Source organism: Dendropsophus ebraccatus, chromosome 9 (assembly GCF_027789765.1).
Source record: "Dendropsophus ebraccatus isolate aDenEbr1 chromosome 9, aDenEbr1.pat, whole genome shotgun sequence".
In the NCBI taxonomy this organism is placed as follows: Eukaryota; Metazoa; Chordata; class Amphibia; order Anura; family Hylidae; genus Dendropsophus; species Dendropsophus ebraccatus.
In genome coordinates, this window is record NC_091462.1 from 121,274,222 (window position 1) to 121,287,056 (window position 12,835).

General features: G+C 55.2%; 1 protein-coding gene across 1 annotated transcript in view; it reads right to left on the minus strand.

Moving 5' to 3' along the window:
* SLC5A2 (solute carrier family 5 member 2) overlaps window positions 1-12,835 on the minus strand; it is a 196,748-nt gene that overhangs the window by 79,181 nt on the left and 104,732 nt on the right. The window contains exon 6 of the mRNA XM_069984784.1: window positions 860-965. Coding sequence (XP_069840885.1) covers window positions 860-965 — 106 coding nt within the window. The remainder of the gene's footprint in view (window positions 1-859; window positions 966-12,835) is intronic.

The following is a 12,835-nucleotide window of genomic DNA, read 5'->3' on the forward strand; positions in this document are numbered from 1 at the left end:
GACCGGCAGTCCATAGAGATACATGGTGTCATAAAGGAGGAGGAAGAGGAGAGACAGGGCCACCTATAGAGGAGGAGAAGAGAGACCAGGAGTCTATAGAGATACATGGTGTCATAGAGGAGCAGAAGAGAGACCAGGAGTCTATAGAGATACATGGTGTCATAGAGGAGGAGGAAGAGGAGAGACCGGGCAGTCTATAAAGGAGGAGAAGAGAGACCCGCAGCCTATAGAGATACGTGGTGTCATAGAGGAGGAAAAGTGAGACCGGGCCGTCTATAGAGATATGTTATGTCATAGAGGAGGAGAAAGAGGAGAGAGAACGGGCCACCTACAGAGATACGTGATGTCATAGGAGGAGGAGGAAGAGAAAGACCGGGCCATGTACAGAGATACATAAAGTCATAGAGGAGAGAAACCGGGCAGTCTACAGAGATTCGTGATGTCATAGAGGAGAGACCGGGCAGTGTATAAAGATACGTGGTGTCATAGAGGAGGAGAGACAGTGCCACCTATAGAGATACGTGATGTCTTAGAGGGGGAGAAGAGGGACCGGGCAGTCTATAGAGATACGCAATGTCATAGAGGAGGAGGAAGAGGAGAGACTGGGCAGTCTATAGAAATATGTGATGTCATAGAGGAGGAGAAGAGAGACCGAGCAGTCTACAGAGATAAACATGATGTCATGAAGGTGGAAGAACTAGAGAGCAGAGTTTCCCATCAGTGCTTCTCACCTCCAGTCCTCAAAGACCACCAACAGGTCATCATATCACTATAGTCTATCGGCACTGCTAGATCTCTGCACATCAAGACCTGCTGGAATGACTAGAGTTGGTGATCACTACACAAAATAACACTTCACCTGTCACTGTGTATATGGTGGTGATGACCAGGAGGGCTATAACTGACAGGTAAATGTTCCAGCCCAAAGCCACCTGTATAAACACTGCTCCAGAGAACATGTCCACCTGAGGAGAGAAAAGAAGAGCAATGAACACTGAAGGCAGATGTCCCACCAAGGCTGATGTATCACCAACCAGTCACTAACCACACCAAGGCTAATGTATCACCAACCAGTCACTAACCGCACCAAGGCTGATGTATCACCAACCAGTCACTAACCACACCGAGGCTGATGTATCACCAACCAGTCACTAATCACACCAAGGCTGATGTATCACCAACCAGTCACTAACCGCACCAAGGCTGATGTATCACCAACCAGTCACTAACCGCACCAAGGCTGATGTATCACCAACCAGTCACTAACCGCACCAAGGCTGATGTATCACCAACCAGTCACTAACCGCACCAAGGCTGATGTATCACCAACCAGTCACTAACCGCACCAAGGCTTATGTATCACCAACCAGTCACTAACCGCACCAAGGCTGATGTATCACCAACCAGTCACTAACCGCACCAAGGCTGATGTATCACCAACCAGTCACTAACCGCACCAAGGCTGATGTATCACCAACCAGTCACTAACCACACCAAGGCTGATGTATCACCAACCAGTCAATAACTGTACGGAGGCTGATGTATCACCAACCAGTCACTAATCACACCAAGGCTGATGTATCACCAACCAGTCACTAACTGTACGGAGGCTGATGTATCACCAACCAGTCACTAACCACACCAAGGCTGATGTATCACCGACCAGTCACTAATCACACCAAGGCTGATGTATCACCGACCAGTCACTAATCACACCAAGGCTGATGTATCATTAACCAGTCACTAACCGCACCAAGGCTGATGTATCACCAACCAGTCACTAACCACACCAAGGCTGATGTATCACCAACCAGTCACTAACCACACCAAGGCTGATGTATCACTAACCAGTCACTAACCACACCAAGGCTGATGTATCACCAACCAGTCACTAACCACACCAAGGCTGATGTATCACTAACCAGTCACTAACCACACCAAGGCTGATGTATCACCAACCAGTCAATAACTGTACGGAGGCTGATGTATCACCAACCAGTCACTAACCGCACCAAGGCTGATGTATCACCAACCAGTCACTAACCGCACCAAGGCTGATGTATCACCAACCAGTCACTAACTGTACGGAGGCTGATGTATCACCAACCAGTCACTAACCGCACCAAGGCTGATGTATCACCAACCAGTCACTAACCGCACCAAGGCTGATGTATCACCAACCAGTCACTAACCGCACCAAGGCTGATGTATCACCAACCAGTCACTAACCGCACCAAGGCTGATGTATCACCAACCAGTCACTAACTGTACGGTGGCTGATGTATCACCAACCAGTCACTAACCTCACCAAGGCTGATGTATCACCAACCAGTCACTAACTGTACGGAGGCTGATGTATCACCAACCAGTCACTAACCGCACCAAGGCTGATGTATCACCAACCAGTCACTATTCACACCAAGGCTGATGTATCACCAACCAGTCACTATTCACACCAAGGCTGATGTATCACCAACCAGTCACTAACTGTACGGAGGCTGATGTATCACCAACCAGTCACTAACCGCACCAAGGCTGATGTATCACCAACCAGTCACTAACCGCACCAAGGCTGATGTATCACCAACCAGTCACTAATCACACCAAGGCTGATGTATCACCAACTAGTCACTTACTGTACGGTGGCTGATGTATCACCAACCAGTCACTAACCGCACCAAGGCTGATGTATCACCAACCAGTCACTAACCGCACCAAGGCTGATGTATCACCAACTAGTCACTAACCGCACCAAGGCTGATGTATCACCAGTCACTAACCACACCAAGGCTGATGTATCACCAACCAGTCACTAATCACACCAAGGCTGATGTATCACCAACCAGTCACTAATCACACCAAGGCTGATGTATCACCAACCAGTCACTAACCACACCAAGGCTGATGAATCACCAACCAGCCACTAACCACACCAACAGGGGCGGTCTTAGCATTTCTGGGGCCCCAAGCGAAGTTATGTCTGCCCCCCCCCCCTCAACGCGCGCTCCACAACAATAGACCGCTATGTGCTGCCCCCAGTAGTATATACCCCTTGTGCACTACCGCCAGTAATATATACCCATGTGCTGCCCCCAATAGTATATACCCCTTGTGTGCTTCCCCCAGTAGTATATAGACCCCTGTGTGTTCCCCCAGTTATATATAGCCCCCCGTGTGCTTCCCTAGAAGTATATAGACCTCCTGTGTGCTGCCCCAGTTGTATATAGACCCCCTGTGTGCTGCCCCAAGTCGTATATAGACCCCCTGTGTGCTGCCCCCAGTCGTATATATACCCACTGTGTGCTGCACCCAGTTGTATATAGCCCCCCTGTGTGCTCCCCCAGTCGTATATATATACCCACTGTGTGCTGCACCCAGTTGTATATAGCCCCCCTGTGTGCTGCCCCCAGTCGTATATATATACCCACTGTGTGCTGCACCCAGTTGTATATAGCCCCCCTGTGTGCTCCCTCAGGGGTATTTAGCCCCCCTGTGTGCTTCCCCACTTGGATATAGACCTCCTGTGTGCTTCCCCACTTTGATATAGACCTCCTGTGTGCTCCCCCACTTGGATATAGACCCCTGTGTGCTCCTCCAGTTGTATATAAACCCTCTATGTGGTTCCCCCAGTAGTATATAGACCCCCTTTGTGCCTCACCAGTATTTTATAGACCCCTTGTGTGCTGCCCCAGTAGTATACAGACCCCTGTGTGCTCCCCCGGTTATATATAGACCCCCTGTATGTTCCCCCAGTAGTATATAGACCCCCTGTATGTTCCCCCAGTAGTATATAGACCCCCTGTGTGCTCCCCTAGTAGTATATAGCCCCCCGTGTGCTCCCCCACTTGGATATAGACCTCCTGTGTGCTCCCCCTGTTATATAGCCCCCTGTGTGCTCCCCCCATTTATATAGACCCCCGATGTGCGCTCCCCCAGTTAAACAGACCCCTGTGTGCTCCCCCTCCCATATAGTATATAACACAATAAAACAAACACTTATACTCACCCGGGTCCGGGCGTCTCCTCTTCTCTTCACTCTTGTGGCCGCAGGAAGGGTTTTTCCTGCGATCACAAGAGGCCGCACTTCCCTTGTCCTGGCGCCGATGCTCCAGTGATGTCACAGCGCCGGCACCACAAGGACAAAGCTGCCACTTGTGACCGCAGGGAAAACACTTTCTGCAGCCACAAGAGTGACTGACAGGAAGGGAGCCAATGTCTCCCACCCTGTCAGTGCTGCTGCATGTAACTGTGAGTGCTCATTACGAGTGCTCATAGTTACAGTTCAGATGATAGCAGCGAGCGAGGCAGCGGCCCTGTCCAGCCGTCTAGAGCACAAGAGCAGGGCATTGGGGCCCCCTTGCATGTTGGGGGCCCCAAGCAATCGCTTGGGGTGCTTGGTGCCAAAGAACGCCACTGCACACCAAGGCTGATGTATCACCAACCAGTCACTAATCACACCAAGGCTGATGTATCACCGACCAGTCACTATTCACACCAAGGCTGATGTATCACCGACCAGTCACTATTCACACCAAGGCTGATGTATCACCGACCAGTCACTATTCACACCAAGGCTGATGTATCACCAGTCACTAATCACACCAAGGCTGATGTATCACCAACCAGTCACTAATCACACCAAGGCTGATGTATCACCGACCAGTCACTATTCACACCAAGGCTGATGTATCACCGACCAGTCACTATTCACACCAAGGCTGATGTATCACCGACCAGTCACTATTCACACCAAGGCTGATGTATCACCAGTCACTAATCACACCAAGGCTGATGTATCACCAACCAGTCACTAATCACACCAAGGCTGATGTATCACCAGTCACTAATCACACCAAGGCTGATGTATCACCGACCAGTCACTATTCACACCAAGGCTGATGTATCACCGACCAGTCACTATTCACACCAAGGCTGATGTATCACCAGTCACTAATCACACCAAGGCTGATGTATCACCAGTCACTAATCACACCAAGGCTGATGTATCACCAACCAGTCACTAACCGCACCAAGGCTGATGTATCACCGACCAGTCACTATTCACACCAAGGCTGATGTATCACCAGTCACTAATCACACCAAGGCTGATGTATCACCAACCAGTCACTAACCGCACCAAGGCTGATGTATCACCGACCAGTCACTATTCACACCAAGGCTGATGTATCACCAACCAGTCACTAATCACACCAAGGCTGATGTATCACCAGTCACTAATCACACCAAGGCTGATGTATCACCGACCAGTCACTATTCACACCAAGGCTGATGTATCACCGACCAGTCACTATTCACACCAAGGCTGATGTATCACCAGTCACTAATCACACCAAGGCTGATGTATCACCAGTCACTAATCACACCAAGGCTGATGTATCACCAACCAGTCACTAACCGCACCAAGGCTGATGTATCACCGACCAGTCACTATTCACACCAAGGCTGATGTATCACCAACCAGTCACTAACCACACCAAGGCTGATATATCACCGACCAGTCACTAGTTGTACGGAGGCTGATGTATCACCGACCAGTCACTATTCACACCAAGGCTGATGTATCACCGACCAGTCACTAATCACACCAAGGCTGATGTATCACCGACCAGTCACTATTCACACCAAGGCTGATGTATCACCGACCAGTCACTAGTTGTACGGAGGCTGATGTATCACCGACCAGTCACTATTCACACCAAGGCTGATATATCACCAATAGTGATGAGTGCAAATTCAAAAGTTGAAATTCAGCTCAGGTTCAGCCGAATTTACTGTAGGAAAAAAACAAAATTCGAAAACTCAGATCAAAACCCGAAGCCAATGGGGCCCAGAAATGGATATAAAATGGAAAGCGTAAAGGGGGCGGGGGGGGGGGGAAGAAAAATGGCCGGAAAGTATTTCAAGTAATAACAAAAAAGAAATGAAAAAAATTAAGAAATAAATTAAATTATTTTGAGAAAGGAAACTGAGGGCCAAGTGGAGAAGAAGGAGGTGGCCGAGCAAGAGGCCAAGGAGGAGGCAGCAGCCAAGGTGCTAGATCTGTAGATTGTCTCCGTAATTCGGCTCCATGTTATTAACCCCCATGGCTGTGTAACCCTAAGTCCCCTTCCACACAGCGACCTTGCGGCAGGTCAGCACCTCTAAGGCATAAAGGTCAGGGGTCACATACCCATCCACCATGTATGATGCTGGTGGTCAGGGGCGGGCTGGGCCGGGGGGCAGGGTGGCATCTGCGCTCTCCTCTCTGCCTCATAAAGAAGCTGCTGCTCCCCCCACCTATTAAGCCCCGCCCCCTGGTACCATGTTCCTCTTGGCCCGGGACTTCCTGCCTCTTCTGAAGGAGTAGTGCAGACAGGGCAGGGCAGCCTATTATTCACAGAATGGAGCATAGATGCCCTAGCCCAGCAGGTCCTGTATGATACAGCGTGGTGAGGAGGAGGCTGGCTGCTAACCTCCAGCTACACAGGGACCTCCAGCTACACAGGGACCTCCAGCTACACAGCCTCCTCCAGCTACACAGCCTCCTCCAGCTACACAGGGACCTCCAGCTACACAGGGACCTCCAGCTACACAGGGACCTCCAGCTACACAGGGACCTCCAGCTACACAGGGACCTCCAGCTACACAGGGACCTCCAGCTACACAGCCTCCTCCAGCTACACAGGAACCTCGAGCTACACAGCCTCCTCCAGCTACACAGGGACCTCCAGCTACACAGCCTCCTCCAGCTACACAGCCTCCTCCAGCTACACAGGGACCTCCAGCTACACAGCCTCCTCCAGCTACACAGCCTCCTCCAGCTACACAGGGACCTCCAGCTACACAGGGACCTCCAGCTACACAGCCTCCTCCAGCTACACAGGGACCTCCAGCTACACAGCCTCCTCCAGCTACACAGCCTCCTCCAGCTACACAGCTTCCTCCAGCTACACAGCCTCCTCCAGCTACACAGCCTCCTCCAGCTACACAGGGACCTCCAGCTACACAGCCTCCTCCAGCTACACAGCCTTCTCCAGCTACACAGCCTCCTCCAGCTATACAGCCTCCTCCAGCTACACAGGGACCTCAAGCTACACAGCCTCCTCCAGCTACACAGCCTCCTCCAGCTACACAGCCTCCTCCAGCTACACAGGGACCTCCAGCTACACAGCCTCCTCCAGCTACACAGCCTCCTCCAGCTACACAGGGACCTCCAGCTACACAGGGACCTCCAGCTACACAGGGACCTCCAGCTACACAGGGACCTCCAGCTACACAGCCTCCTCCAGCTACACAGGGACCTCCAGCTACACAGCCTCCTCCAGCTACACAGCCTCCTCCAGCTACACAGGGACCTCCAGCTACACAGCCTCCTCCAGCTACACAGGGACCTCCAGCTACACAGCCTCCTCCAGCTACACAGGGACCTCCAGCTACACAGGGACCTCCAGCTACACAGCCTCCTCCAGCTACACAGGGACCTCCAGCTACACAGGGACCTCCAGCTACACAGGGACCTCCAGCTACACAGCCTCCTCCAGCTACACAGGGACCTCCAGCTACACAGCCTCCTCCAGCTACACAGCCTCCTCCAGCTACACAGCCTCCTCCAGCTACACAGCCTCCTCCAGCTACACAGCCTCCTCCAGCTACACAGGGACCTCCAGCTACACAGCCTCCTCCAGCTACACAGGGACCTCCAGCTACACAGCCTCCTCCAGCTACACAGGGACCTCCAGCTACACAAGGACCTATCCAGCTACACAGCCTCCTCCAGCTACACAGGGACCTCCGAGCTGACACAGCATCCTGCCAGCTACACACAGCCTCCTCCACTACACAGGCCTCCTCCCAGCTACACAGGTACCATCCATCTGACACAGGCCTACCTCCAGCTACACAGGCCGACCTCCAGCTACACAGGGCCTCCTCCAGCCTACACAGCCTCCATCCAGCTACAACAGCCTCCTCCAGCTACACAGCCTCCTCCATCTACCACGGGCTCCTCCAGCTACACGAGCCTCCCCAGCTCACAGGACTCCTCCAGCTACACAGGGCCTCCTCCAGCTACACAGCCTCCTCCAGCTACACAGGGCCTCCTCCAAGCTACCACGCCTCCATCCAGCTGTACACAGGCCTCACTCACAGACTAAACAGGGACCTCCAGCTACACAGGGACCTTCCAGCTGACACAGCCTCCTCCAGCTACACAGGGACCTCCTCAGCTACACAAGCCATCCTCCAGCTACACAGTCCTCCTCCAGATACATAGAGGACCTCCAGCTACACAGCCTTCCTCCAGCTACACAGCCTCCTCCAGCTACACAGCCCTCCTCCCGCTACACCGGGACCTCCAGCTACACAGGGACCTCCAGCTACAACAGCCTACCAGCTACACAGCCTCCTCCAGCTACACAGGCTCCTCCAGCTTACACAGGGACCTCCAGATACACAGCCTCCTCCAGCTACACAGCCTCTCAGCTTACACAGGGACACTCCAGCTACATCAGCTCCTCCAGCTACACAGGGCCTCCCGTACAAGCCCTCCAGCTACACAGCCTCCTCCAGCTACACAGGGACCTCCAGCTACACAGCCTCCTCCAGCTACACAGCCTCCTCCAGCTACACAGCCTCCTCCAGCTACACAGCCTCCTCCAGCTACACAGCCTCCTCCAGCTACACAGGGACCTCTAGCTACACAGGGACCTCCAGCTACACAGGGACCTCCAGCTACACAGCCTCCTCCAGCTACACAGCCTCCTCCAGCTACACAGGGACCTCCAGCTACACAGCCTCCTCCAGCTACACAGGGACCTCCAGCTACACAGCCTCCTCCAGCTACACAGGGACCTCCAGCTACACAGCCTCCTCCAGCTACACAGGGACCTCCAGCTACACAGCCTCCTCCAGCTACACAGCCTCCTCCAGCTACACAGGGACCTCCAGCTACACAGGGACCTCCAGCTACACAGCCTCCTCCAGCTACACAGGGACCACCAGCTACACAGCCTCCTCCAGCTACACAGCCTCCTCCAGCTACACAGCCTCCTCCAGCTACACAGGGACCTCCAGCTACACAGCCTCATCCAGCTACACAGCCTCCTCCAGATACACAGGGACCTCCAGCTACACAGCCTCCTCCAGCTACACAGCCTCCTCCAGCTACACAGGGACCTCCAGCTACACAGCCTCCTCCAGCTACACAGGGACCTCCAGCTACACAGGGACCTCCAGCTACACAGGGACCTCCAGCTACACAGCCTCCTCCAGCTACACAGGGACCTCCAGCTACACAGCCTCCTCCAGCTACACAGCCTCCTCCAGCTACACAGGGACCTCCAGCTACACAGCCTCCTCCAGCTACACAGCCTCCTCCAGCTACACAGCCTCCTCCAGCTACACAGGGACCTCCAGCTACACAGCCTCCTCCAGCTACACAGCCTCCTCCAGCTACACAGCCTCCTCCAGCTACACAGGGACCTCCAGCTACACAGCCTCCTCCAGCTACACAGGGACCTCCAGCTACACAGCCTCCTCCAGCTACACAGGGACCTCCAGCTACACAGCCTCATCCAGCTACACAGCCTCCTCCAGCTACACAGGGACCTCCAGCTACACAGCCTCCTCCAGCTACACAGCCTCCTCCAGCTACACAGGGACCTCCAGCTACACAAGGACCTCCAGCTACACAGCCTCCTCCAGCTACACAGCCTCCTCCAGCTACACAGCCTCCTCCAGCTACACAGGGACCTCCAGCTACACAGCCTCCTCCAGCTACACAGCCTCCTCCAGCTACACAGGGACCTCCAGCTACACAGGGACCTCCAGCTACACAGCCTCCTCCAGCTACACAGGGACCTCCAGCTACACAGCCTCCTCCAGCTACACAGGGACCTCCAGCTACACAGGGACCTCCAGCTACACAGCCTCCTCCAGCTACACAGCCTCCTCCAGCTATACAGCCTCCTCCAGCTACACAGCCTCCTCCAGCTACACAGGGACCTCCAGCTACACAGGGACCTCCAGCTACACAGGGACCTCCAGCTACACAGCCTCCTCCAGCTACACAGGGACCTCCAGCTACACAGCCTCCTCCAGCTACACAGCCTCCTCCAGCTACACAGCCTCCTCCAGCTACACAGGGACCTCCAGCTACACAGGGACCTCCAGCTACACAGCCTCCTCCAGCTACACAGCCTCCTCCAGCTACACAGCCTCCTCCAGCTACACAGGGACCTCCAGCTACACAGCCTCCTCCAGCTACACAGCCTCCTCCAGCTACACAGGGACCTCCAGCTACACAGCCTCCTCCAGCTACACAGGGACCTCCAGCTACACAGCCTCCTCCAGCTACACAGCCTCCTCCAGCTACACAGGGACCTCCAGCTACACAGCCTCCTCCAGCTACACAGCCTCCTCCAGCTACAAAGGGACCTCCAGCTACACAGCCTCCTCCAGCTACACAGCCTCCTCCAGCTACACAGCCTCCTCCAGCTACAAAGGGACCTCCAGCTACACAGCCTCCTCCAGCTACACAGGGACCTCCAGCTACACAGGGACCTCCAGCTACACAGCCTCCTCCAGCTACACAGCCTCCTCCAGCTACACAGGGACCTCCAGCTACAGCCTCCTCCAGCTACACAGCCTCCTCCAGCTACACAGCCTCCTCCAGCTACACAGCCTCCTCCAGCTACACAGGGACCTCCAGCTACACAGCCTCCTCCAGCTACACAGCCTCCTCCAGCTACACAGGGACCTCCAGCTACACAGGGACCTCCAGCTACACAGCCTCCTCCAGCTACACAGGGACCTCCAGCTACAGCCTCCTCCAGCTACACAGCCTCCTCCAGCTACACAGCCTCCTCCAGCTACACAGCCTCCTCCAGCTACACAGGCTCCTCCAGCTACACAGGGACCTCCAGCTACACAGGGACCTCCAGCTACACAGGGACCTCCAGCTACACAGGGACCTCCAGCTACACAGGGACCTCCAGCTACACAGCCTCCTCCAGCTACACAGGGACCTCCAGCTACACAGCCTCCTCCAGCTACACAGGGACCTCCAGCTACACAGGGACCTCCAGCTACACAGCCTCCTCCAGCTACACAGGGACCTCCAGCTACACAGCCTCCTCCAGCTACACAGCCTCCTCCAGCTACACAGCCTCCTCCAGCTACACAGGGACCTCCAGCTACACAGGGACCTCCAGCTACACAGCCTCCTCCAGCTACACAGGGACCTCCAGCTACACAGCCTCCTCCAGCTACACAGCCTCCTCCAGCTACACAGCCTCCTCCAGCTACACAGCCTCCTCCAGCTACACAGCCTCCTCCAGCTTCACAGGGACCTCCAGCTACACAGCCTCCTCCAGCTACACAGCCTCCTCCAGCTACACAGCCTCCTCCAGCTACACAGCCTCCTCCAGCTACACAGCCTCCTCCAGCTACACAGGGACCTCCAGCTACACAGGGACCTTCAGCTACACAGCCTCCTCCAGCTACACAGGGACCTCCAGCTACACAGCCTCCTCCAGCTACACAGCCTCCTCCAGCTACATAGGGACCTCCAGCTACACAGCCTCCTCCAGCTACACAGCCTCCTCCAGCTACACAGGGACCTCCAGCTACACAGCATCCTCCAGCTACACAGGGAACTCCAGCTACACAGGGACCTCCAGCTACACAGCCTCCTCCAGCTACACAGCCTCCTCCAGCTACACAGCCTCCTCCAGCTACACAGCCTCCTCCAGCTACACAGGGACCTCCAGCTACACAGGGACCTCCAGCTACACAGCCTCCTCCAGCTACACAGGGACCTCCAGCTACACAGCCTCCTCCAGCTACACAGGGACCTCCAGCTACACAGCCTCCTCCAGCTACACAGCCTCCTCCAGCTACACAGCCTCCTCCAGCTACACAGCCTCCTCCAGCTACACAGGGACCTCCAGCTACACAGGGACCTCCAGCTACACAGGGACCTCCAGCTACACAGCCTCCTCCAGCTACACAGCCTCCTCCAGCTACACAGGGACCTCCAGCTACACAGGGACCTCCAGCTACACAGCCTCCTCCAGCTACACAGCCTCCTCCAGCTACACAGGGACCTCCAGCTACACAGGGACCTCCAGCTACACAGCCTCCTCCAGCTACACAGCCTCCTCCAGCTACACAGGGACCTCCAGCTACACAGCCTCCTCCAGCTACACAGGGACCTCCAGCTACACAGGGACCTCCAGCTACACAGCCTCCTCCAGCTACACAGGGACCTCCAGCTACACAGCCTCCTCCAGCTACACAGGGACCTCCAGCTACACAGCCTCCTCCAGCTACACAGCCTCCTCCAGCTACACAGCCTCCTCCAGCTACACAGCCTCCTCCAGCTACACAGGGACCTCCAGCTACACAGGGACCTCCAGCTACACAGGGACCTCAAGCTACACAGCCTCCTCCAGCTACACAGCCTCCTCCAGCTACACAGCCTCCTCCAGCTACACAGGGACCTCCAGCTACACAGCCTCCTCCAGCTACACAGCCTCCTCCAGCTACACAGGGACCTCCAGCTACACAGGGACCTCCAGCTACACAGCCTCCTCCAGCTACACAGCCTCCTCCAGCTACACAGGGACCTCCAGCTACACAGGGACCTCCAGCTACACAGCCTCCTCCAGCTACACAGGGACCTCCAGCTACACAGCCTCCTCCAGCTACACAGCCTCCTCCAGCTACACAGCCTCCTTCAGCTACACAGCCTCCTCTAGCTACACAGCCTCCTCCAGCTACACAGCCTCCTCCAGCTACACAGCCTCCTCCAGCTACACAGGGACCTCCAGCTACA